At 34.5% G+C, this 27730-nt stretch overlaps 1 protein-coding gene across 1 annotated transcript in view; it reads right to left on the reverse strand.

The window, feature by feature from the left end:
• Window positions 1–6750: 6750 nt before the first annotated feature.
• Window positions 6751–27730, reverse strand: part of LOC129370909 (mannosyl-oligosaccharide 1,2-alpha-mannosidase IA) — a 190230-nt gene continuing 169250 nt past the window's right edge. Inside the window, exons 5-12 of the mRNA XM_055047184.1 lie at window positions 25706–25800; window positions 20811–20934; window positions 19864–19957; window positions 18535–18650; window positions 15753–15972; window positions 11065–11237; window positions 9022–9137; window positions 6751–8173 (exon numbers count right to left, since the gene is read on the reverse strand). Coding sequence (XP_054903159.1) covers window positions 8032–8173; window positions 9022–9137; window positions 11065–11237; window positions 15753–15972; window positions 18535–18650; window positions 19864–19957; window positions 20811–20934; window positions 25706–25800 — 1080 coding nt within the window. The 3' untranslated portion in view covers window positions 6751–8031. The remainder of the gene's footprint in view (window positions 8174–9021; window positions 9138–11064; window positions 11238–15752; window positions 15973–18534; window positions 18651–19863; window positions 19958–20810; window positions 20935–25705; window positions 25801–27730) is intronic.

The following is a 27730-nucleotide window of genomic DNA, read 5'->3' on the forward strand; positions in this document are numbered from 1 at the left end:
CTGTTGCTCTTTAAATCGTCTTCTATACCCAAATGTGAGAAATGTCCTTGCAAATAACAGCCTTTTAGTTTAGGTCACAATCTATCTTTTGTTAAAAGGTCCAGATACCGAAACAACTCGAGGTTCTCCTTCATCTTGGTCTTTGTGGACATGTACCAGGTTGTCACAAAGCACTGCTCTCAAACTAAATACATTTGAACTGTTGTGCAAAGCACAGCTAAGTGCTATTTCTTGGTGCAGCCCTGCTCTACTGTCAGAAAACACAAAGAATAAAATAGATTTTAAAAAAATAACCACAATCTATGTGCAAGCAGCCTAGTCCAATCACATCTTCAGTACCCTTTTATGAAATACTTAAAGCAGTCTCAGAAATGATCAAGCCTTATTTTATTTTTATTTTTCATATTTGATACAGGATAGCAGTGATTGTGTAAAAATATTTTGAGTTTTATATTTGTGGCAGCTTCTGAGTATTTGGAGTTAAATTATTCTTGTTGTTGCCTGGAAACTCATACTCCAACTACGTTATGTGGTGATTTTGTTATTTGAGTAGACTCGTATTTTATTGTGTTGCAAAGGTTTCTTGGGTTTGTTTATAATTCCCATTATGGACATCAACTTGTCTTCATTTCCAAAGGTTAACAAATTTCTAACAACCCAAATTTGCAGATTATTATGTTCCAAACATCTGAGCGGTAAACTTCAGTGTTGAAGTAAATGCAAGTTTTTGAAAGACATTTAACATTTGTTGACTGTGTTCAAGAGAGATTAAATATAAAGTGTGTCTCCTGGGAATCATATTGCATGATTTAAGTCAATCAAAATCAAAACATATTGTTGTGTTTGCCAAAAGCAGATTGACCTTGAAGTTTCACAAAAATTATTTACTTGCAAGAAGATGGTAATTTCACCAGGAATAACTGGCACACACCTGGCCATATTGTTGTTTTATAATTTGCTCTAAATAAATGTAATCCACATTTACAGATTAGTTTCCTGCTTACTCAGGTTCTTCCTGCACAAAAAATCATTTCTTTTTCCAAGCTTGTCTTAAACAAAGTTCCAGCAACTCAAACATAACGTGTTTTTAAAGTCCTTTTATGTCCCAGTGCACGAAAACTATTGCACATAGTCCTTTGTATAGTGAAAGATGTTGTGATTGCTGCTGTTTTTAGACAGCTTCTGTGAACCTCATAAAATTGAGAAGAATGGCATTTCATTTGTTGGCCTCAAAGGAACAAAAATGCCACAGAAAAAATAATAAACAAATAAATAAATAAATAAATAAATACATACATACATACATACATACATACATATACATACATACATACATACATACATACATACATATATATATATATATATATATATATATATATATATATATATATATATATATATATATATATATATATATATATATAAATAACCAGAGCTGTGTGATTCACCAGAAACACGCTGGATAATTTAAAAACCTCATAGTAAACAAAACCCAGTGCTTTTACATCTTCGACCTAGTAATGACTATTAAAATAGTTAATTGACAGGAAGGCTGGGCCTCAATTTAAAGATGGTAATATCAGCATGGGCATATTAAAGTTTTGCTTTTACACCAATTCTCTGAAAATATGTCCTGTTATTTTTTTTTTTAAATGGATAACATGGTTCACTTAAACCACACATTTCTGATTTAACAGTCAGGAACAATGAGCCTGCTGCCAGTGCTTGCTGAACACAGAGGGCTTTTAAAATGCTTCCAATTTGTTTTTGGACCTTGAAATCTAATTCTACCTTTGAATAATTAGAATTAGATCAAACATATTGAACCTTCATTGCTGTTGCCTTTGGTTTTGAACAATAATACCTTAAAGATAACTGTGCAGAGCCATGCGTATGTGTATTTTTGGCATCAATAAAGTTTCCTAACAGCTAGTGATTTATTATTAACATATTGCAGATTTTTACAGGAGATCAATAATTTAGACCATAATACACAGCTGACACATGTAAGCTCAGGGAAACTCTGCACTAATAGTTACTTTTTAAAAAGAGCATGATGCTTTAAATCAAGTTTCATTATCTATGGATCTTGCCATAATTTCACTATGTCTGTGAACAAAAACTGAGTTGAAATTCTATTAAGTTTTCCATTAAGTGACTCAGTTCTGGTGGGATGTCAGCAAAGCCTTCCATCCTCAGACTTGAAGGTCATCATAAAAAATAAACCATTCAAATACCAGTGGAAATGTGGAAATTGTCATTTTATGAATAAGTTAGAGAATAGCAAAGTTTGAGAAAGATATAAACTATTGGATATAGAATTTTTAAAAAATACATAATGCAAATAAAAACAAAAATATAATAGATACACCTTTGTGTAATAATTTTTAGGAATGTTTCAAATCTAAGTTTGCCAGGAACTTATTGCTGTATCTCAAAACAACTTTGTCATAGAAACAGTATGAACAGAATTATTTGAATATTAGGAAATATCTTAATTATGACTATTTTTGCGATCCCGTACGTACATCATTTGGAAGTTTTGAATAAATAGATATAAATTGCTGTGTTTCAGGGTTTCTGGATTTTGACAATTTTGTTGTCCTTTCACACATTGTCTGCCCAGTCCTTGAATCAGTTTTTTTTTTTAATGCTCAGATTTTTTTTCTTTCTTTCTCATTAAAACCTTTCAATGTGTTGGTTTTTTTTTTAATAGCAGCACTAGAGAAATGTAAATCAGTCACCTCTGGTGTGACCTTTATGTGAAAGCCTTGAGCATAAAGTTCATCCAAACCAAAGTTACAGTACAACATTTTTATGGATGTGTGTGGGCTGTGTGCTTGTCGATGTTTTTTTCAGCCCCTCTGCCTCTGACCTCTGAGCTGAATGCTTTATTTTTAGCTGTATTAGCAGCTCATTATGCAGTTGTGTTCCCTTCTGGGCACTAACAAGGTGTTTGGGGTAGCAGATGAGAGCAACCTGGAAGACCTTCATGTGTTGGCAGTGGGGAGAGGAGCCGGATGTTCTGACAAGGCCAAACTGGAACTGCACAATTGTCTGTCTGAGAGGTGAGGCACCTGTTCAGCATGGAGAGGATGTACAGTATTTGTTTAATAAAAAAGCTGAATAAACATAATCTGTCATTCAGCATTAAAAGTTTAGCAAGATTTATGATAATGAAACAAAGACTGGGCAATACTATTAGTAATCTAGTTAGTCTATAATTGAATATGAATATTAAATGACAGCATGGCTTGATTAAGCAGAATCATTAATCAAATTTGAGGTAAATTATATGATTGCATGGGACATACTGCTACAAGTTTTTATGTAGCCTGGAGTAAATCAAGTCTCTTTGTTCATCACACATTAATGGTTATAACTTTTTTTTTAATTCATTACAGCAAGCAGTTCACTCTTTTTCATAAGAAAAGTCTGAATTTCTGAAAGAAACCAGAGGCGGATTTGTTACACTTCAGGTTCTTTTCCTTCCAGGTTCCCTTCCAGCAGGACTACAAACCTCAACATGCAACCAGAGCTACATTTGAATAATCAAAATATATGCATGCCCAGACAAAGTCCAACCTTAATCCAATTGAGAATATGTGCAAAAGACGTGGACATTAATGCTTGCAAATGCTGCACATTCAGTCTGACTTAGCTTAAGCCATCAGAAATGTCTCTGTGTCCAAAATTCCTAAAGACTTGTAGCTGTAATTTGATTAGAGGGCTGAACACATCAAGATTTCAGATTTGTTTTGAAAGTTCAAAGCCATGTATAAATAACCCAATTTGCGATTCCACACTGGTTAATTGCAGGATTTTTTTTATATCCAACACACCTTAACTTATTCCTTTTGTATTTCAAACAACTCTCAGAATTGTCATGAAATCATAAAAATGTCTGTGATCTCCAGTTGTCAATTTCAGGGTTTTATTCCTTACCCTGACAAGTTCAGCACTTGGAAATTAAGCTGCAAGAATGAGATGTTCTAATTGTGATATCATTTACTAACTTTGTATCATATAGCAGTATTTCTTAAGAGCTGTTTGCTTTGAAAACTGTGTGATATTAAAATTTTTTCCCAGAATACATCTGAAGGATTTTGAAGGGAGGTGTTTGAGATCAGTCAAAGGTGGAGGTAGGAAGCTGAGAAGCCAGGGATACAAAGACTAAACCTGTCACATCACAAAGCAAAACTTCCTTTTGCCTTTATCTTCTACTATTTTGTCTCTGAAGTGATAAAAGCTTTGATTCAGAGATGCAGCTAAGCAAAGACGTTGAAGTTCTTGTTATGATTGAAAGCAGATGGTGATGGCTGAGGTTCTTGAACAGCTAAAGAGAGCACCGGGACTGCGCCAAGCATGTGAACTTTGAAGAGAAGATTAAGAGATCTTATCAGATCAAATGTCAGGTTAAATGCAAATCATAGATGCAGTACAAATTTGTATTGTACTTTGAGCTTTTGCCACAGTTTTCATAAAAACCCAGTAACCAGGAAAAAGTTGAAATGAAAAAAAAAAATGTTACAACTCAAAAGATATGATTTTGGAATATCAGCTCAGGTTTGTGGATTAAACATGTGTCAGTTTTGTATGTTATTTTACTTTAATGCTTTTATATTCAGGTGTTTTTCTTTCCTCTTGTCAGATGAATCATCTCCTTAAGGGGAGCAGCTTTTTTGTTGAGGCTGGCAGCTGTTACCTGTGGTAAAGTCTGAAGGTAGAACAAAAATGTGATGGACTGATTCTTTGTTCTATTAGGTCAAACTACAATTTTGTAGACACAAACACAACTATTGCATTTATTCCATAGGCTAATATTGGAATGGGTTCCATAATATATCAATCCTTTGATATAATTATTACTCTCAAGTAATGAAAATCAACCACATTTTTCATCCAATTTTAATTGCAGAAAATAAAATAGATATTTTTACTAGTATTAATGTTTTGTTTTAGAAATGAACTCAATGGCGGGTTAGAATTAGCCATTGTTATTAAAGCAAGAGAACATAATTTCTAGATTAGCTTGTTTCAGACTTTATGGATTCTGTGGTTTAACACATCTTTTAAAATAAATTCTATAGCAAACCAGAGATGTCCAAACCTATTCCTGTAGCTTAATTTATTGTATATTTATTTAATCCATTTGCATTTATTTCAGTTGAGATCTGCATTTAAACCAATTGATTAATAAAATTTAAGATTTTGACCACTGATCAAAGCAAAATAACATTGTTTGATCAAGTTTGTGGACAAAAATATAAAATGAGTACAAACTACTCCAAATAACATGCTTGGTGCAAAATGTCCAAGATAAATCAGGCAAAAATTGACAATAACTACAAAGAACTATACAATGACAAGAAAACACCAGTAGTACCTTTTGCCTCAAGTGGAGATTTTAATTTATTAAGAGGCAAAGTCACACTATATGTGATAAATCACTGAATAGAAAGATTTTACCAATTGTGTTTTTAAAAACAATTTCAAAGTCGACATGTTTAAGTGTTTAGCATCTTGTTCTACATTTATTTTAACTGTAGATATTTATATATTCCCAAGAGAATAGGCAACCTTACTCTGACTGAGGACGAAACACCTTAAGCCTTCCTGGTGTCTGTCAAAAGTGTTGCTCTCTCCAACAGCTTGAATGAACTGCAGACATGCCTCCTCTGACTTCATTTTTTTTTATTCTTATACTGCTAATTTTTATTTCTGAGTGTTTTCCCAGTAAAAGAAGTCACACGCAACAGTTGTGGAAGAGATTTTAGCATGGCTTTAAGGCACTTGCGTATGACAGATCAATTGATCAGAATAAGACTGATATTGAGCACAACAGGGAATGGGATGCATTATTCTGGATATTGAGGAATCAGTCTTTCTAAATAGGAGGCTCAGTGGTGAGTTGACTTTTATAGAAGGCTCACTAGACCTGATATCTAGAAAACGGAAAAGTGATAGTAGCGATTAGGATCAGATTAGGGTTAAACTTTTGTGTCTTTCAAACTGAGATGTGATTTTTTTTTTTTTACAAATTTTGCTTTGGTTTAATGAATAATGTAGGAACAATGTCGACCTAATTAGAGGAAAGAATTCATGGTGGTGGGTGATTTTAAATGGACTCATTTGTGTTGTTAAAGATCAGTTGAGTTGTGTAATGATGCACATTGTGCCCCCATCATTCCATTAGCATAGCTTATCTGATGGAGAATATTGTAATCATATTCTGTCTGCAGGATGTAATGTGGCTAATATTTCCTTAATAGACAATTTGAGCTTGTAATGCTAAACAGTTTATACAGGATCCATGACATTTGAAAGGTAACATCATCAAATTACTATTAAATGGCAATAATGTATGTTTCTAGCATTTAGAGTGGATGTGAAATCACCTGAAGGTATTACGATAAAATTAGGATTCAGGTGACAGCAGCTGCAGCTGAATCATTTGGAGCGGATGATATTAAGTCTCGCTTTGTTGACTTGTCACACTGCGTGCGGTGCAGCAGCTAAACACCGTTAGACATTTTCTGGTCATGATTGCTGGAACATTTCAAAACAACAAAAAAAGCACATTTTTAATTAAATCTACGATTAGTTTGCTGGAAGCAGCTATAAATGGTGGCTCAGTAGCACTTTTTTCTGATTGATTCAGATTATTTCCTGCTATTAAACACTGATAAAAATAAAATAAAAATTAATTAAACAAGCCAGCCAATATTAAGGACACAACAATTATGATTGTTTTAAATGTACAAAGTTGCACAGTTTCTTTTTAATCAGTATTTGAAAATATTGAACAAAGTAAAATTAAACAGTAAGAATAAGTAATAACAATAATTAATATCAGCAATAACTTGACTTAAAATTAGACATTGGTAGATTTTTCTTTTTACTGAAACACCTGAGGGAAGCAAATCAAAGAGAACCCAGAACAAAAATAACCACTGAAGTTTTAGAAAAAGATTAAGAAAAAAAGAGACACAAACTTAAGTCAAGACAAGCTCATACAGGTGCCACTCACTTCATCTGTATATACAGCACATTCACTCCACAACTGTGCAGAAGATCAACTGTTAACAGAACAGTGATAGAAAGCAAAAGCTCGTCTCTGCAGCCGAAAAGCCTGCAACATCACTATAGATGTACATGAAGGCAAAAAAACTCCCAACAGAACAGACATCTGACGTTGGCTAACAGATGTCTTTTTTTTCCCATGATGCTTTGTTTTTACAGTGAACAAATGGAGAGTGCTCCATTTCATTGTGAAAGGCTGAGCAAATGTTCTGTTGAAAATAAAATTACCAGAGCATAGACAGGAAACATATTTTTTTAAATGTGGTCCCTGGATGCATAAGAGAAAGCCTCTTTCCTGACATCTCTGTCCTTTAAAAAATTAATTCAACCTTGTTTCAGTAAGAAACATGACATCAACATTAGTTTCAAGGTGGATTTGAGAGTCACATTTTGTGTTTATCTGTACATTATTTAACTCCCATCCTTTCTTTAAATTTCACTAACACACTTGACTTTAAAAGAGGGGAATAGAAATGAAAAAAAAACAACCTTTGGGCAACGTGTTCACAAAGGAAAACCAGAAATAAGCCTAAAGGGAAAACATCATCACTAAAGGTAAACTAAAATGATGAGCAAAACTCAAGTGGTTCTGTATCTCTCTGACAGTATGGCCCATAGTTCAAACCTTCTCCCATACATTTGGGTCTGTAAGTTATAGCGGTTTCCTCACAGAGGAAAGAAGGAAAGAAAAAGGTATTTCTTCATGAAAGTCATGTTTGTTTTGATTGTCCGCAAAAAAATAAGTGCCAGTAGGAAGGAACCCCGGCAAAAGGATATACAATCACAGCATAAAACGACAACATCCTTTTCTGGAAAGGAACTGAGAGTCAACCACTCACTCCTTAAAAGACCCTGAATCTGCACTGAATTGGTGTTTGCAATGTGACTCTGTGTGCACATGAACTGTGCAGATTTGTCCATAACTGTCTCAGTTGTTGAGTGCTGTTATTCAGAGACTGTCTTTTCCTCTGTTACTTCATCCTGCAGACAGCTTTTACGGATGATGGGCAGCGGATGGGCTTCGGTGTTAAAGACCCAGTCTTCCAGGGAGAGGAGGTCATCGTCAGAGAAAAGCAGGTAAAGATACCTGAACAAACAAGAAAAATGGTTGCATTTTAAACTTAATTCCCCCAAACAGAGCTGGTCTTCCTTCTTTTTTGATTGTTGATACTTTAATATTTTAAAATCAAACTATACTAATGTCAGAGAACAGTAACTTGCTACCCTTGTACAATGAAATGTGTTTTAAAAAATGCTCAAACAACAGAATAACCTGTGTTGTAAAGAAATTTACCATATCTGGGCGTGAATTAGCAAACAAATTATGCAAAGCCTCAAATTTACTATTTGCAGCAGCTCTCTCATCTTTACAGTTGAACATTTTCTCAATGTTGACCACGTTTAAAAACCTCCCTCCCACCTGACGAGCTGCAAAGCTTTGACTTACTTGGAAAACATTAATTATTCATCATTTGTGATTTCTTCTTAATCTAGATCAGTCACTTAACTTTCAAAGGAGCATGTTGGAAGCAGTGTAGCACTGAATAAGGCAGTGGTGCTCTGGTGACTACTAACCTAAATGAGTCACTGCCCCTCTCTTTAGAAGGCTAAGCTTTTGTTATCTACATGCTGGTGTAGACTGACTGGTTTGTGTAGCATAATATCTGCAGTGTAAGAATAGCTGAAACTAAACCTTCCTTGATGGGTAAAAAGTATCTGATTAAAAGTTAGATTAACTTCTGAAGCAGACATTGTGACTGTTTCATTCAAATCACGATCACGCTTCGTAGGCAGAACAGATAAGAAGTAGAGATGAATCCCCAGTGTTCAGGATCTGACCCTGTATTACTTTCATGCAGATGAAAGGTGGTGCAAGCAGATCTTACAATAACCTTCCTCCCAGCAATGGGAAGTTAAAAAGCAAGAGAGACTTACTTAAGTGTCTCTGACAGGAAGAAGCTCTGCTGCATGTTGTCGTGGCTGGCTGTCAGGGTGTAAACATCACGAATCCCAGAGAAACCAGACTCCACTCTGCAGTGCTGCTCCAGGGCCTAACAAAAGGCAGAAAGAAACAGGTGAATGACAAAACCAAACTCTGTCTTTAGTACCTCATAAAGATTTTTACACCTCAACCAGAAACCTCTAATGATGTTGTTACAATTTTATGTGGAAAACCAACACAAGTTTATCATAAACTTCAAACAAAAAGAAATCTTTAAGATAAAAATCTGAAAGTTTTGCTGGGTGTCTGGATTCAGCTTCCTTGACTCAATCTATTGTATTACCACATGTTCACATCTAGAAACACACTTTTTCCTGTTGTTCTTTACCAGATGTCTGTGAAAATCAGTTTTCAAGTCTCGAGCTCAACTTTTCAGTCAGAGCTTTGTCTGTATGCTTCAGTTATGTTGCTCTACTGAAAGGTGAACTTCCAGCCCAGTCTTAGGTCTTTCTCAGACTTCCTCTATGTTTTACAGCAGTGATAAGTTTTCCTTCACACAGCCCAAAATGTTTAATTTCTGCTGCATTTATACCAACATGAAATAACACACAGGTTTATGACTTCAGAAGGCAATGGGTAGCACTATATATCATTTAGGATTTAAAAGGGGCGAGGTACAAATCTATGACACATTTTTCAGTTTTTCTATTTGTACAAACATGAATAAAATCATGCATCCTTGTTTATTTCACTCTTGTGTGCTATATTATGTTTATCACAGTAAATGACAAAATTACCTCGACATTTGCAACTGTACGTATAGTAAAACATGCTTTGTTACTACGCTGATGTTACTTGAAACAAAATTTAAATCCATAGGTCAATAATGGTATTCACACTTATTAAAAAAAGAAAAAAAAATCAAGAATAAAACATGACAAGCACCAAGCCAGCAATACAACAAAGGTCCAAGTAATGCCAAATCTGACAAGGGTGAAAGGAGAGCGGCTGGGCTAGCCAAGCGGATTAGCTCATTATTATCCCTGCTAAAGAGAGCTTCCTTATACGTGCTAATTAACAAAGACCCTGACGTGTTAATGCTCGATGTTCCTGAGCAGAAGTGTTGCACACAGCTTTCAACCTTTGTGCCTGATAATTATAGCCCTGTCAAACTCGTCAGCCTGATCTTTCCTCTTCTTGTGAGTGCTAAATTAATGCTAACTCTCATGCCAGCGTGCTACGGTTTACAGCAGTTAATGTCCTGCCTATTGCCACATTAATAATGGTGATTCCCAGCAGAGCTTTCATCTCTTGGTGGCAGAACTGTCTGTTCTACTACCTAATGTATAGTGCCACACAATATGAAGAAAGCTGCTGGATGATAAATTAGGGTGTTGAAAGGGCTTGACATAATAAGCGAGGAGAACCATGAAAATGATAATGCAGGTCACCAATAAGACAGCAGTACAGATAGCAAAATTGCACTCTGTTCCATCCTCCTCAATTAAAAATAAAATGAAAAAATTACTAGTGTGTAGCACTGGCTAGAGGTGTGTTTTTCAATTAAATTTTGAGCAAGAGGAATAAACTTGGTTGTAATTCCAAACTAGTTTATGCAAACATTTTAGAAAAAGTAAAAAAAAAAAAAAAAACTACACTATGTTTTAATGAAAATGCATTTTCTCCCTCTATAAATAGTTCATAATTGTGATGTGAAGAAAAGTAGTCCAAACAGTGTGGTGGACATTTATCTTGAGTTACTTTAATGATTGATTACAATCAACTGAAACTGACAGCCTTCAGAGGTCAATTAATAAGTACATGAATTCCATCTGATTGTAATATCATCTTAGTATGAATAGAGCTCATCTGTGAAGCTTTGAGCTATTTTTACAATGAAGTTTTTTGCATTAGTACAAGTCATAATTGCACTTATTCAAAATAAATACCAAAGTAGTCCAAGAGAATGTGATGGTAATATAATACATACAAATCCTGGTTATTAAAAGGTATTTATCCTAATTTACTGGTATTACCTCGACTGCCTCCCATCCCCAGTCTCTGTATTTGGGGTCATGGGTCAGTCTCCACATGTACATATAGCTCTCGATGACTTCTGGTCGTAGGATGTAATATCTGTCACTCAGTCTATTAGCTGTAGCTTCAGCTCCACTGTCGAATCTGAAGGCCTCAGGTCCCAGTCTAGTCGCTGAAAGAGACAGAAACAGAGATCAGACAAAAGATATTTCTTTGCACAAAGTTTTTTTTTTCATGTGATCCTTAGGGATTTGTGTTATTTTTGTCAAAAATCAAGACGAAGCACATGTTTTGCTTTTTTTTTTCCTATATGCACAAAGGCTTTGGAGTTGAAATTTATTTAATTTAAAAGATTTCTGTGTGCACCAGCTGTGCAGTTTAAAAAAAAAATCCTCATGCTTTTCAGAGATCTTCGACCCACACATAGAGGCTGTTTATTACAAAATTGTTCTCCGTTTAAATAAGGCAGGTACAAAGTTCACAAAATGTATGCAAATTGCTGCATTCAGACTGATAATCTGTGAGAAACAAAAAGTCTGAGTCACATGCAGTATTCAGTTTTCTAGTCATCTGGCTCATTATGGTGTGCATGCATCAAAAGCAAACATTAAGGCAATTAGTGGCTTAGTGTTTTTCTCAGAATAAACTATGTTTAGTTCAAATTATCAACAGGTACTGAAGGAAAACAGATAACTTGTTGAATGCTGCAAAAATAATAAATTACAAGTTTAAATTAATTTAAAAACATACTAAAGAATAAAAGTTAAACACAAAAGGCATATTTTAAAGCAATAAAAGAGATAGACAAGGCAGAAAAAGGGAGAAAGTACTTCAAATTATCCAATACATTTATATTTTTTGTGTGTTCTTTGCCTTGTAAAAGACTTTTTACTGACTCTGATTTCTCCTGTGTTATTGATTTTGATTCTAATTGATTAACTCTATACAGGCCTGAGAATCTTTGTTGGGTCTACTAATGACTCCCACGATGACAATATAAGCTGGTAGAAAACAAAACTTTGCTAATCAAAAATCTACCACAGCCTGCCAGTGAGCTCGGGACAATTTAATTCTAAACATGATTTTTTTCTAGAAGTTAATGTCTGTTATTATCTGTAGAAGCTCAACAAAGGCCTTCTTCTAAACAAATACTTGAAAGAACACAGCTCCAATTTGTGCTATATTTTGCAGAGATGGAAAAAAATACCCATAATCATTTTGTTCATAACACAGAGGTTCCTGTTTATATTCAGGTATGAATGTCCTCAATTGGCTTTGCTACCTGGACTGTATGTATTTGGATACTGACAAATGTAAAACTCACAGCAGCAATTTCACCTGCGATTTTTCTGTGCATGGTTTGCAAGTTCACCCCAAGCTATGGTGATTTTTTTTTTATTACTTTAGGTACAACAGATTTCTTTCCTAAAAATCAACAGCATTGAGGTACTGTGCCAGATATTACTTCATGTCCTCCGGCCTGCATTTCTAGGCACACGTCTTGAAGGTGAGTTGCACCAGATGGCAAAATCCCATCAACTGTCTTTTCTGATGCGGAAGAGTGGCAACTCTAATCTAAGACATCCTGTGCTTCTTACCTTATCCCTAATTATTAATCCAGCCACATTTCAGAAGGTGCTAATTTTAGCATTACTTATTTAGGACCTCAGTCCTTTTTACTATCTATGGTTTATCACTATAGATAGTAAGTATATCCGTAGGTAAACTGGTACATTTGGCTGAGTTCCCTCTTTAACCATAACAGGCTGGTCTAACCAAACATCGGTCTGGAAAATTTCTTTGCTAAACACATTAGATATTTGAGAATGTAAATGTAATCACAATTAAAGTCTTTTGTATTTACAGTAATAAAGTTCATTTTTCTAAAGGTAAATTTGCTAGGGTTTTTCAGTGGTTGGTTACTGCTGCAGATACTGATCTGGTCTGCTGTATTTCATGTTTCCTTTTAATAACGTGGTGATAACCTCCTCTACTTGCTGCAACAGCTCACCTCCAACTACATTATTGCAAAACCATAAATGTTTTTTTATGAAAAGTTTCACGGTGGTTTTTAAAGTATGCATTCTGTTTTGTTTTCAAGGCTTCTGTGGCTCTGGTGACCTTTTTTTTGATGATTGTGCATTTGAGGGAAGGAACAGAGGGTGAAGGAAATGACAAGGACAAGACTGTGTACATGCGATGGATGCATCTTAAATTGTAACAACACTGATAAGGGAAATACACATTTCATAGATTTAATTTACACAGACGTATATCAAAGTATTTATCAAGAATAATGTAAACATCTTTAGATGAAACCAATAAAAAGTAATGTATACTAAATATTTGCCTGGGACTTCTTTTGCATGAATAACTGCATCCTTAAGACTGAACACAGAGGCTCTGCTGAGGTGTTAAGGAACCCTAGATTGCTTTCAATGGTTTTCGACCGATTGGCATGTCTGGATCGAGTGTCTTCCTCTCGACAATACCTCATATTTTCATTATCGTAAGCCATAATCACCTAATTTAACAAGTGCTGGAAATAAATCACCTTGTTATGAATGTGTAAAACTGCTAGACAAGTTTGATATGTATAGACAGAAATGTATATCACTCTTATCCTTCACCTCATGTCTTAAGTGATCATATTGAGATTTTTTTTCCACCTTAAAAATGTATTAAACAGAAGCTTCATTGTATTGCGTAGGTTAGATTATTCTCTTTTTTAGTTATAATCAGTTTCTCACAATTTGCTATTAGCCTTAATTTATGCAAAGCAATGTTGTCAAAATCTTATCAAAATCAAGCACATGTCAAAGAAGCTCACACATTTTTATTACACATGCTTAAAAAATCTCAAGACAATGGTTCAGCTGGCTACAAGTTTAAAATCTATATTTTTAAAAACAAGTTTGAACTTCAGGCAGTTCTGGCTTAGTAAGATGAAGTGGCTGTGTTTAAGTCATTTAGTTGATCATAATAACAGCTACTTGACGCCAACATTTTCTCTGAAAAGGTCAAGACTGAGTCAGTCAGTGCTGACATTTTGCGAAAAAATTTAAATGCTTTAATATAAACTATTATCAATATTTCCAACTAAGAATGAGAAGTTGGTTTAATGTTCATTTTCCCTCTTGGTCCTCTTACCAACAAAGAGCTGTGTTTATTGAAACCTTCTCTCTGAAATTGATAACCTTTCCCTCTCTTTGACAGTAGTTGTGAAGCTGACAGAGATTTAGAGGAGCAGCAGTAAACCTTCATGGTATCAGAATTTGAACACAAATACATGTCAGCCACTCTGCACAAATTAAAATCTCTCTTCTCTCTCTGATGCTGTCTGCTAATCCAAAAGATGCTAAGCACTATCAGAGCCCAGTAAGAGAACCTGGTGGATGATCATGAAAGAGAAAGCTGGAGAAGCCTTTTGGATCTGAACATCAAAAGTATTCAAAGTGCGTCATAGAAACTGTTATATGATGAGTTAAATTACCTCATTGCTGCAGCAAAAATAGAAGATGAATCAATTTAACCTAAAACTGGGGGGCAAGCACTTAAATTTTTGCCAATAGTAGAACAGATGCCGGGGAAGAGATAAAACAATAGTCTAAAAAACAGATGGTATTAATGATATACATAATTTTTCCTGTTTTCATTTTCATCCTGAACAAATTGAAGCATTTTAAATAATAATTAATGTCTCAATTAATTGCCTTTTTCTAATTTAGATACACAACCTGGATTTTTAGTTCACAAACACCAAAGCTGTACTTCTGTGGCGAGACATTTAAAAAAAATAATTTGCTCCTTTTTAGACGTGTCCTTTTTTCTATCTCCAGAGGTGCAGCCACACAGAGAGCTTCTTCATTTCATTGAGGATAAAAATTAAAAAGCCTGAAGCTCTTTTAATTTCCAGCATTGCTTTTCTAAACTCGTTTTCTTACAAATTTTCACATTAACCTCTCCTAACAAGACAGATTTTGTAAAAAAAAAAAAGTATTAATAAAATCTACAAATTATGGGCTCCTTCATACGTTTTGAGGAGTTAGACCAGATAAAACTTTTATTAAGAATATTCTCTTCCATGCTGTACCAGTGTAAATTGTGTTTTGGGAGAATATAATTAAAAAAAAATTAAAAATTCCAAATAAGATGAGAAAAAAAAAAGTAGCTAATTAGCTCTTCTGACCTGATAAGTTGGTGGTAAATAATGGAGCAAAGTCTGGTAAAAGGTAAAACCTTTAAAATGAAGGAGCTAAAGTATAATGATACTTTAAAGTATTGTTTCTTCCCACCTTTTTCACACAGATGCATCTCAAGGAAAAAGAATATCAGAGAATAGGAAATTAATCCTTGTAATATAACTATAGACAGATACTCATTTGTCTTTAGCATGACAGTGCTAAAGACAAATGCACTATCATGCATCAGTAGTGTGCTACCACTAGCATGATAGTACCACCAGCACTAGTGATAGAATGAGTATATCATGTATTAAAAAAAATATTTTTTTTTAATTTGCTGTAAGCCATAATAATTAGAAACACAGAAATAAAGGCTTGAAATGCTTTATGATTTAACATAAATGTCAGATTTTGAATTATTAAAAAAAACACATTAAAATTCCAATTTACTGAACTGCACCTGTATGTGCAGATCTTTTTTCAGTGCTGACACATCTACTTACTTGAACGAGTGTAGCTCTCATGGCAAGTGTGTGTGATCTCAGCAGCGAGATCAAGGTAGTGCTGCCTCTTTTCTGGTGCTCCATCATCAGCGCCAATGCCAATCATGCCCCCAGAGAAGCAGGCCAGGTGACCCATCTTGTGGTCGAGGATGCCCCCCCTCCACTCTGCCATGTAGGTGAGGCCACCAGGGGACTTCTGAACCAGGTTAGCTTCAATCGCCTGCAGTACCAAACAGAATGGAATAATATTTTATCTTTCAGAGTGTTGGCTATGAAATGAGAAACCTTGCTGCAGATTCTACTCAATCCTGATCAGCAACCTTCAGATCTCACATCTGCTGTTTTTTTAATCGGCTCACGGAAGGAAGCTGATATTCACCGAGCTGAATACTTTCTATTGACTCTAAGATTAAAAATAAAATGTTACTTGCAGTTATAAAATATAAACAACAGTGAAATACTAATAATTGGTTTGGTAATCGCCCAAAAATTGATAAAGATGTTTAAACAAAATAGCAAAGGTGTGTGTAAAACAACCTTGTAAAACTACAAGTAATTTACTGGTTTTACAGCTGTGCATCAAATAAACATAAAGAAACTGTGTCTAAATCCTTATTGATGTTAAGGTGTCAATAAGCCAAACTAAAGGGAGAGAACACACATGCTGCAGGCTTTTGTTTTAAATAGATTCGATCTTTGAATCCATGACAACAGGAAGGAATTACTAAATTAATCCTCACTTGTTCACCAATGTATATAGTGATAGGTTTCAGAGTTCTACCAGAAATGAAGAACATTAAGGATCATATTTTATCCATCTATAAAAGATAAATTCTTGCTTCGTTTAAAACATTCTGTTTTTTCCCAGCTGTTGCTTTTCAGTTTTTAAGTTTATTAAAGCAGACAATATGAGGATTTTTATGCAAGTCTCTTTAAAATGCTGACTAACCAGCAGCTGAAGTTGAGGTTTTAAATGGGTTTATCATTTTTGGCAACAACTTAAGATAAAGAAGCTCCTGAAAAAAGAAAACTCAAATTTTTAGTCCTTTATTTAAGCAGAACATTTCAATATCATCTCCAGAATGTTCTGTCTTCACATAATTAACTGATAGAAAGCAAGCCCAGTTTCATAATTGCAAAACTGTTGCATGTTGTACATGATAAGAAAGCTATAACAAAGATGTAGTTTTGGAAATAGAAAATACATTAATATATTGAACCAAAAATTATAGATATCCCATTTTAAGAAAGTATATTTTCCTCAGGGTTTAGACTAATAATTTCTAGACTAATTAGAAGTTGCAGAGCATAATTGGAAAATGTTTTCTCATTCCACACTGTTTTAATTAGCTCTGCTTTGCCCTCACCTTCAGATTTCTGAATAAACCTGCAGCTGATATTTAACATCATGGTCTATGGCCAATAAAAACCAAGTCACAATTAAGAAAGAGATTTTATAATTAGTGGGTCAGCCTTTAGCTTGACCCCTTCATGATAAATGAGGAAGTCTTAATAGAAGCTTGAAATTATCATATTGAATAGGCAAAGTCTGTATTATTCTTTTCAGGAAGTTTTAAGCTCTGTCACCCAGAACATGTTTATTGTCCTCTTTTTTGGGCACTGATTAAAGCTGCACAGTAAAATCTGGTGTTAACTGGATTAATGTGATTTGCAAATAAGTTGACCGTGGCCAATAAATGTTTTTTTTTTCTTTTTTTAACTACATTTTTTTCTGATCAATGAAGTAACCATGTCGAGACACCACTAATGATGTCACTTTTTGAACAACACTTTCTGATGAAGTTTTTCCTGTGAAAGAAAACTCAGTTATTATCTATTATAGTGTATAAAGTATTTAAAATAGAAAATCGGTTTACAATATGTCAAGATATTTTGTGGCTTATTTAGGCTGTGAGAGAGTGGATAGTTCAGAAAGCAATAAGGAAAGATGAAAATTTGCTGCTGCATCATTTTGATCTAATATCAAAACAATTCTGATTTGAAAAGTTGGGATTGTTCTGGAAGTTTCAAAACTCTCCCAGAAAATAGGGATGTATTTTACTTGAGCATACACAAGAAGTCTACTGTTTTAGCAGCGCTTATTGCAAACAGCTTATAATTTTGTCTCTGTAAAACCTTTATATATTTGTTGATATATTGCACTCTCTCACATATGTTGTAATATGCATCATTTCCTGAGATTAATAACTGTTCATGCTGAAAACACTAGAAAAAGATATTTAAATTGATCTTTTTATCTCTTTTTATAGCTCTTTAGGGGAAATTGGAATCAGGTGAAATTGGTAACAGCTGGTTAAACATCTAGAAAAACTAGAGGCTGGAAATCAACCACAAAATTCAGTTTGCCTCCTCTTCAGCACAAATATGCTTTGTTTTATCACTGTTATGAAGCCCTTGGTGTATAAGGTGTTTGAGAGATAATGTTCTGAGGTAGGAGTACTTCCTGTACCTTTTGTAACAGTGTGTTACATGTTGACTTGGGGGGGCAAAATCTTACCTTTATTTAGCACAAACATTAGAAATACATAAACTCAATGAGTTGAACACTTAACAGCTCCTTAAAATAATTAGTTTTACTCTAATACCACCAATAAAAAGTGATTAGGAGTTTCACCGGCACTTTAATATCAAATTAAAGTGCTGGTTTCTAATAGCAGCTATGTAGTTGCTATTAGAAAGTCTTTGCAAAAAGAGAGTACTCCATGAGCTTATTTACTACATAGATCTCTGTGTGTCAATTACAAGATAACATTTTTCAAACCTCTAGTGCACCGTAGTACATCTTCTTTGCTTCCTCGTCGGTCTTGTCTGACATCAGGTAGGATTTAATCAAATACTCATAAAAACTGTCTCCAAGGCCACCAATGGAAACATGGTCTAAAGAAAATAAATGAGGAAAATAAATTGTAGCATTACAAACAAGTCTTGTATAAAAATGTTCCAATCTTTAAAAAACAAACAAACACTGGACCATATTTCTCTACACAAGTAAATAATAATTTTCACTTTATGGTTTTCTATTCTTTTCACCATCTAATTTCTTTAACTGTCTAATTTAGCTAAATGGATTTGGTTTAATCATAGAAGTACTGAACATTACTTTTATGATTAAGTACTGAAACTTACACAGTTTGTGTAAATTTCAGTGGTTATATTTACCCGTCATGATTCATTCATAACACCTATGTTTAAAATTAGTTTTCTCCAAACAAAAACCGTAAAATATTCAATGTATCAATTTTCCAAAAGGAAACAGAAACCAAAATCAATTATCTGTTCTTGTTCTTCTTGCTGTTCTATGTCAACATTCAATAAAATATTAAAGGATATGGTACCATATGAGTCTTTATCTATTCTTTCATGCTTCATTCAAACACAAATACCTCTGCAGACTCCTTCACAAGGTTATCTCTGTGCTGCTGTGTCTGTCCTTGACACAGACAAACGAGGGGAGCCAGAGCTTATTTTTCCTTCTCCTGGTATTTATGTACCTCTCAGCTTCCCTGCATGCTCCTCCGCAACAATTAGCTGCCGTAATCATAGAGATTAGCACCTTTTCCTTCCCAGCGCCATCTTATCACCCTGATCTTCCCCACCCCCACTTCCTCTCAGGTAAATTGGAAAGATCTATTTTTACAAAGTAATTGAATTTATTATTATTCCAATAACCCAGAGCTACAGTCATCTCGTCACTGCCACTCCACTTTATGAGATTTATATTTAAAATGAAAAGAAGCAGACCGATGGGTGAATGACAAACGAGCACCGAAAAACACTTTTGACATAAAAGGCGACTTACTGTCAGATATGTGAAATTCAGACAAAGGAGTAAGAAACGGTAAAAAGTGTGATCAGGGATCACACTTTCTTGTAATTCTGACCAACACTATGAGATACACAACAGCGGTTGCAAAACCTTCATAAGAGCTTGCCATAAAATCTCAGAAATTAGTTTGCCTTTAAGACCAATTAAAGATATTTAGAAGGTTAATTTCAAAATTAGAAACATTATTACAGAAAATTATATAAGAACATGTTTATTAACGTTTGCCACATTAAATATCACATATACATTGGCTACGACACTTACGCTGAACCCAGTTGCCGCTGACTGGACTGAGGAAGTTCGGATACAGGCCGTGAGGTTTTTCAATTTTGTTCAAGAGCTTCCTGATGTTCATCACCTGCAATCATAAGTCCTCAGATTTAGGCAGTGTGGCACTTTCAGAAAGCAAACTTTTACTAAAACATCATTTCAACGCTAAAAACTTTTGCTAATAAATTTGAGGGGAAGAAATGATGAAAGCTAAACATATAATGGTATATTTCTAACATTTATTTCAATTTCTTCCACCAAATGACAAAAAAAAAAACATCCTGAGATCCACTGCAAAGGTAAGCAAAGCTGCAAAAGCCCACTGCTTAAAGAAGTTTGCTGTTCATTGTGCCAGAAGCTTTGGGAGGTCAGTGAAGCAAAGCCCAAGAGTCGGGGTTAGATTCACAAGGTGTACGCTGCAGCTGTTTTTTCCTTATGTTAAGTCGCTCCTAAACCAGAGTCAATGTCAGAAGCATGCTATGTGGATTAAGAAGAAAAGACACTTGACTATTGTTTAAAGTCCTTCTCTCAAATGGAATTTTTTTATTTTTAATTTTTAATTCACATAGTTTTCATGGCCCAAGAGTCTGGAGGAAACTGACAACTTCTAATAAGTAATTTTGTATGTACATCTCTCTTTGGTGCAAATTCAATTGTTTAAAACTTCGACAAAGTCCATTCTTTTATCAAGCGATTAAATCTCCATAGCCACCTCCTTATGAAGCAAAGTGTAGGACAATGAACTGGTCTTTGCCAGGCTAGCACCTTTTAAATTGTACTGAAATAAATTCACCTTTTGATTTTATTCTAATTTACAAAAATGTACTTGTAAATGAAAAACACCAAATGGAGTTTATAAAGATTGTAATACTGTATCAGCTCATAGTTAAGGAAATAACTTGAAACATAATAAAATGTTTGTTCTATTGAGTCATGCATACCTTCTCTTTGAAGACTGGGTTGTTTGACAGCTCTGTCAGATGCACAAATTCAAGGTGAAGGGTCCCAAACTCGGCCAAGATGCTGCTGCCAGCCGAAGCCCAGCCCCAGCTCCAACTCGTGCCACTGCAACAGAGAAAAGATTCAGACAAGTTGATTCTAAAGTATCGAGACTTCTGAATACTAAGGCTCCATACAGACTCAAGTACAACATCAAGATCAACATCCTCTAAATGTATAGGATTGCACTGAATTAATGTAATTACATCTCTGTATATTTATTGGATGTATTTGTCTTGTAAAATGCATTCACTTCATGTTTGTTGTAAACTGGGGCTACATAAAATTATCATTTTAAAATAAATAATGAAAAAAAATAGTGCTTTATTCAGTGGATGATTAGTGATGCCCCATTCAGTACCAGGAACTAATTATTATGAAGGCCAAACACCTGGTTTTATATTATGATGAACTGCAGGTTGGAAGCAGAACACAGTGCAGTGAATTTGTTCTAGTATCTGATGGTTAAAACCAGTTTTACACCTGATTTATTTTTTAGACATGCAAAACATTCTGAATTACTATTGCCTAAAAATAAACTAATTTTAAATCCCTGAAACTTAACATATGCTGGTAGTGATTAATTTAAAGTTTCGTAAAGTGAATTTGAAACTCATGACTGATTTAAAAGCTTTAAAAAATAACCTATAAATGATGAAAAGAAATGCAGTAAGTGAAAAGTGTTATCTGTAGCATCACTTTGGAAATCTGAATTTATGTAAATAATTCAGCCAGAAATGAATAGCGAAGACAGAGTGGACCACAGGAACATCTTGTTAAGAATATCAGATAACATGTAATGAAATGAGCTGGATTGTTGGGGGGAGCAAGGATATATGGAAGAAAAAACCAGGGCGAAGGCAGTCGTGTGACTCTGTGCTTTGATGAATGCACCCATTAAAGCTTTGTATGCTGTATCATTAGTCGAGCTGGCTCAAGTCATCTGTGATTCCTTGTTTATGAAGAATCAATCAGAGAATCTACACAGAGGTGCAGAACAGCAGGTGTTGTGTTTGGAGAACAACGAGCATCACAGGCACAAATACATCGATCTTTTTACACTCTCTAAGGAGTGGGAGTCATTTTTAATGGCTATTCAGAATAAAATTGTAGTATATTGTGGAGAAGATCCATGTAACGTTATGTAGAACGAGCTGAGAAAACAACTCATTCATTTTAAGTAACCAACTAAAACATTTTCTGAGACATTTTTAATGAATGACGAAGGCTAATAATATAAATAAAATATTAACCAATTTGGATTTAGCAAGTCTAAATCAAAAGTAAATCTAGGTGCACCAATAAAGCATTCCTGGCTGAAACGGATTTTCAGTTTTCTCAGGGATTTGATCTGCCCATTGTGATTTAAAAAAATAACATTTTTTTTCTTAACACTATAGCAAGAAAGAGAAAAAAGTATGTTGTTGTGATAGAAACAATTGTTTTGTATGCAAAAGACAACATGATCGATCCCTCTTATGGATCAAAACAGGCCTTTTTTTTATTTTTTAGAGGGTGGGGAACTAGTTTCCAACTTGCGCTCAATGTCCAAAATTATTGCACATAAAACAATTGCAGGCGTAAACTCTTCTTTTTATTTCTGATGGTCTGGCACACAGTACAATTTGTCTGTTTTTGAACATGTTTCATTTTAATTTCTGAAGGCATGACATGGAGAGAAAGGTGTCACCTCTGCTCATATTAATAATAATGGATAGTCTGGTTACTAACCAGCAGTTTGTCAATGCCTCTAGTTTACCACATGCAGTCTGATGTCACAGCATTCTAATATCTTGGTTCTGATTACCAACATAAATCCAGCATTATTAACTTTTCTCATGGCTTAGTTTCAATTCCACATACATAAATTTGGCTTGTACTGGTATGAAACATTTTTATTTTACCTCGACATGTAAAATAGAAAAAAGTAATAATGATCTGAAACAACAGGCCACACAGCAGGAGCTGGTCCTATGTTTGAATTCATAAATCCTATTTTTATATTTGTTCCAAAGCTCCTTTTTGCTGTGTGCCCGTATTCTTCCCTCTGAATTTTTTTTATTCTTGTTGGGTCTTGTCTCTTTGCTGCCGCAACAAAGTGAATCCCTTAGCTGAGGAATAAAACAGGTTTCTTTGTATACGGTTCTACAAAACAATGTGGATGCATCTTTAGAAACTTATATGCATGTGCTTTGGTTTATTTTTGTGTGAATAACCAGCATGGCTCTTCCTGTCCATCTGTGCCATCAGCACATGTTGGTGATGTCTCTGAAATTAACTGGAGAATAAGGTAATTAAATCTGCCAGCAGCTGCCCAGTTTGGCTGTTCGTGTAATTGGTAGCAGGTGGATGACAGAGGTGCCAGAAAATGTCTTATAAGAAGATAAGATTAGGAGATGAGAGGAGAACGACTAACAACTGTGGGATTTACAAAGGAGTCAAAAAGAGAGCATTCAAACAACCATTTTGGAATATTTTAGTTGAAATCTCAGAGGAAACATTGTTACAAATTTTGCCTTACGCTCATGCATGGTAAAATTACAGCTGAATAATCACACTGCAAGAGAACAAGCTAAAAAAAAAACTCAATTTGATTTCATAGCAAAGAAGTGTTAGTATCAGCCCTTACTGCTTTATCATTTTTCTTATAGGTTTCTTCTTTATCTGATTTCAGTTTCACTGTGAAAATAGCAGCATCTTCACTGTGGTACAAAAGATCCTAAACTCAGACAGCAAAAGATGCAAAGTAAACAACTTGAAGTTGTGCTGCGTGACCATGGCATTAATAACACTGTGTTAATAAAGGTTGGGATTAGAAAAGCAATGACATGGAACCGATTGAAAATCAACAGCAGCCCTAAAAACATGCTAATATAATTCAAAGAATCAACCCAAGAATTTATAAACATAATTTTTGTCAACCAGCTGTCATCTGTTATTAAACTCAGTCTGCAGTGAAGACTTTGTGCTTTTTTTTAAAGATTGATGTGAATATGAAATACTGTCACCATTATGCAGATTAGAATTGATATGTTTTTTTCTTTTTGGCCTTTCTGACACTTAATGAAGCAAACCATCTTCAAGTGCCTCTCAATGAATAAATAATAAAGTGTAATAAAAACTTATTACACACATTGATACATAAAAAATGTTTACTTCCATTAATCCTGATGACAATGGTACCATATAATGAAATTAAAATGAATATTCTTAGAAAGTAAAAAATATTACACAAGATCAAAACAAGTTACTTTTATTGCATGACTGCCACAAATTCAATAAATTACTTCCTAGAGAATCTGTCTGTTCATAGTGAGGAATAAAAGCATTATAAGGGAAAGTAATGTGGAAGAAAAAAAGTCTAGAAGACAAAATTGTACAATCAAGAGTTTTATAAATTTTCCTGAGGCTTGGACTGCAAAAGAAGTCTGTGCTTTCCAGAGCTATTGCACTCAGACATTTTCAGAATCTGGTCAGTGGTTGTTGTACTCCATGTGTTAAGCTACTCCTAAACCAGAGACAATGTCAAAAACATCCATTTTGGGCTAAGGAGATAATAATTTTGCTTAGTGGTTTAAAGGCCAACAGTTAATTTTACTTTTAATTTAGAAATTAAGATCCCAGAATCTGGTGAGAGAGAAACAGAACCAAAGTTACTTGAGGGCAAATGTGAAGCTTCTACAGTTGGTGATAATTTGAATAAACCAGTCATGTGCTGGTGTCTTAGTGCCCATAAAGAATCTATTAAGTATTGTCAAGAGACACCAGACTCAATAATGTAGACGAGATAAAGCCCCCTATTAAAACCTTTACCTTACTGGAACCAGTGGGGGATTATCGCCATGCCATGCCACATTGATGCAGTGATTCATACACTCACTTTATATAAAGTGAGTGAACGTAATTTACTGGTCCTATGTAAAATAAACATTTTCTGGGAAGCTGAATTTTAGTTAATCATTAACTGTAAGTGAAGCTGTGTATTAACAAATTGCATTTACTTATTAGCATTAACTTGAGAAAAAAAATACTTCCAGGTGAAGTTTTACGACACAATGTTTTTTGTCTCCATGAAAGATATTATCAAGTAACCATATTCTTGCTTGAGTACAATTCTAGCTAGTCAATCACAAATCTGTCTTTGGTGGGACATCTGGTTTTATACACAAACAACATTTTCCAACGTAATCTTCTATCTGTTGGAAATGTTCTGCCATCCAGAGGTTTGGTGAATACACATTAAACATTAGGCATTGTCACTACAAGTTATTTTCTCTGTTCTAATATACACATCAGCTGCTATACTTTTTTATTACTTTGGAATGATGTGATTTATTTTTACTATATTTTTATTCTATTGCTTCAAGTATCAGAATATGCACATGACATGATTTATTATTTTGTCTGTATGGTTGCAACACATTATCTTATTAATTCAGTAGTACTTGGTACTTAGGGAACATTTTTACCAGTTACCTTTTTAATCAAGATTTTTAGGATGACTTTTTTCTTAATTTATTTATGTATGCAATTGTTGAAGTAGTTCTACACTTGAGTACAATTTTTGGCTTTTCTACCCTCATCGAGCTAAAAGACACGATCATCAAAATAACCAGAAATAAAAACTTTAACGTGTGGTTCTCCAGGTTCAGTAATAGTCTCGGTAGAGATGCACCTGTCAAACTTAAAATGTGGTTTTGCACTTGTATCGAAAATTGTCTTCATCTATTAACTACATTTTATATAAATAGACTCAGGCCTGAACTGATGCTAGTTTTCTTGGTAGCTTGTAGAAGATGAAGGACAGTAGGAGGTGAAGACGAATACCGAGACTCACCTTCCCAGGTTGATGACTCCTCTGGGGATCCCTGTTGGCGTATTAAAGGCAGGTAGCAGCTTTTCTCCCAGCTCCAGTGCTTTATTTCTGAAAAGCTAAAAAGAAAACACAAAGAAAAGCATCTTGGTGAGCTGACCTGTACATTTTCAAGATGCATATGTTTTATGTTCTCATAAAAAAAAGTATCAATATGGTTCTCAAAGAATGAAGACTCATGATGACAGAGTGAGAATCCAAAGCTTTGAGAAGATCTCCCTCTAGTTTTACCTATAAAGCTAATTATTTCAAGCCTGATGCAACAGAATACAGTGAGGAGTAACAGAATGAACGTCATCTGTAGTTGTCTTGCAAATCTCTACTGATACTAAGACTAAGGTTGAAGCAATGTTTGAGAGATCATTTATACACTGGGTTGTCAGTTACCAAATCTCATTTTGCTAGTGGGAATGACGAATAAGAAGAGCAATACATTGAAATCCTGACAAAGAATGAGACGTCTGAAGAGTTTCAAAGACAGCTGAGGTGAAAAGAGAAAAATTCATGTGAGAAACAGAAGAAAAAAAAACCCAAAAAGGAAGTGAGTGAGGAGAGCAATGCACGCTGTGTGAGAGGGGAAAACAAGGTGAAGACATGAAGAATGTAACAAAAATGTCAAGCTGTGACTCAGCAGAAAAACTGAAGAAGAGGAGGAGAAAATTGAAAAAATAAATTGTAGCCAGATGGCAGGAAACCACTGACCTTCAGTATAAGGATCGTTATTATGGTACAAGCAGTCTTTGCTGTGTGCAGTTTGTATTCTGCAGTGATTTTGATAGGTTCTCTGTTAGCTTGAGTGACTATCTAATACTGCGACACTATAGGAGCTAATGGATTCCGCTGTAATATTATTCTTTGTATCAGAAGTGTTCAGGGTTGTGAGGAGAGCACATAATGCTACATTAGAGTTAGCAATTGATTCTGTGTGCCACAATTTAAGCCCTATTTAGTTTTTCAAAATAAATACAATCAGCCAATCAAATTACGGTGATACACTTTGTAATCATGGATCTGCAGCTGTCTCCTAATGGATTGCAGCGGTGAGAAGTGGCTCTTCAGAGTATTCAAAGGAGGTTCTGGTTAAAGCCAGATACAACAAATAAAAGTAATTCTGCCACAATTAAAAAAAAAAAAAAAAAAAAAAAATATATATATATATATATATATATATATATATATATATATATATCAAAATACTCAGAGGTGCAGCTCTTGCATATCTGTAAAACATGCTCAACTCCGAGATTTAACTGTGGTACATTAGTCGATATTTTCCCTTAAATTTAAATAACGTTAGAAGTAATAGATATTTTTTGTTTTGCAAGCAGCTTTAACACCCAGTCAATAATTGATTACTGCTTTAGTTCTTGGTGCTTATATCAAAACACAAGGCTAATCTTAGTGAAAATATTTTTTGAATTATATGAAACATTTTTAAAGTACATTGATTTCATTATGTAGGGTGACTGAGAGTGGAACATCACAGCCATGTTGAGGGTTTATACCAAAGATATGTGCATCACAGAAACACACTCTGCTAAAAATGATATGTTTAAATGAAGAAACGTTTATTGTTCTTCTCACTTTAAGAATCAGAAGATACAAAGTCTGCCTCTGAAAAATTCCTTAAAATTTTGCTTTAATTTTCAATAAGATCGAGACATCTCATAATCGTGGGTCAAAGTTCTGATCCTAAAATTCTCATCTTTTACTACTGGGACAGGAGCAAGATGGTAATACAGGATCCTCTCTGCTTCAGTTTGTGCCTAATTTCCCCACCATGAAAATGGATTAAGGCAACAGGCTGATAAACATCATAAAGATTCATAAAAACATTTAAAATAGAGACCGGTTTGTGTTGCCAGAATCTGTATTTAAGGGTGTTTAAAAAAAACAAAAAACTGCAACTTAACACACCCTAGCACCAGTTTAACATGAATGGAAATGGTGGGCAAAAACACTTAGGGAGCACTTATACAGATTTGTTTT

Source organism: Poeciliopsis prolifica, unplaced genomic scaffold, assembly GCF_027474105.1.
Source record: "Poeciliopsis prolifica strain line A6 unplaced genomic scaffold, Auburn_PproV2 SCAFFOLD025, whole genome shotgun sequence".
NCBI lineage: Eukaryota > Metazoa > Chordata > Actinopteri > Cyprinodontiformes > Poeciliidae > Poeciliopsis > Poeciliopsis prolifica.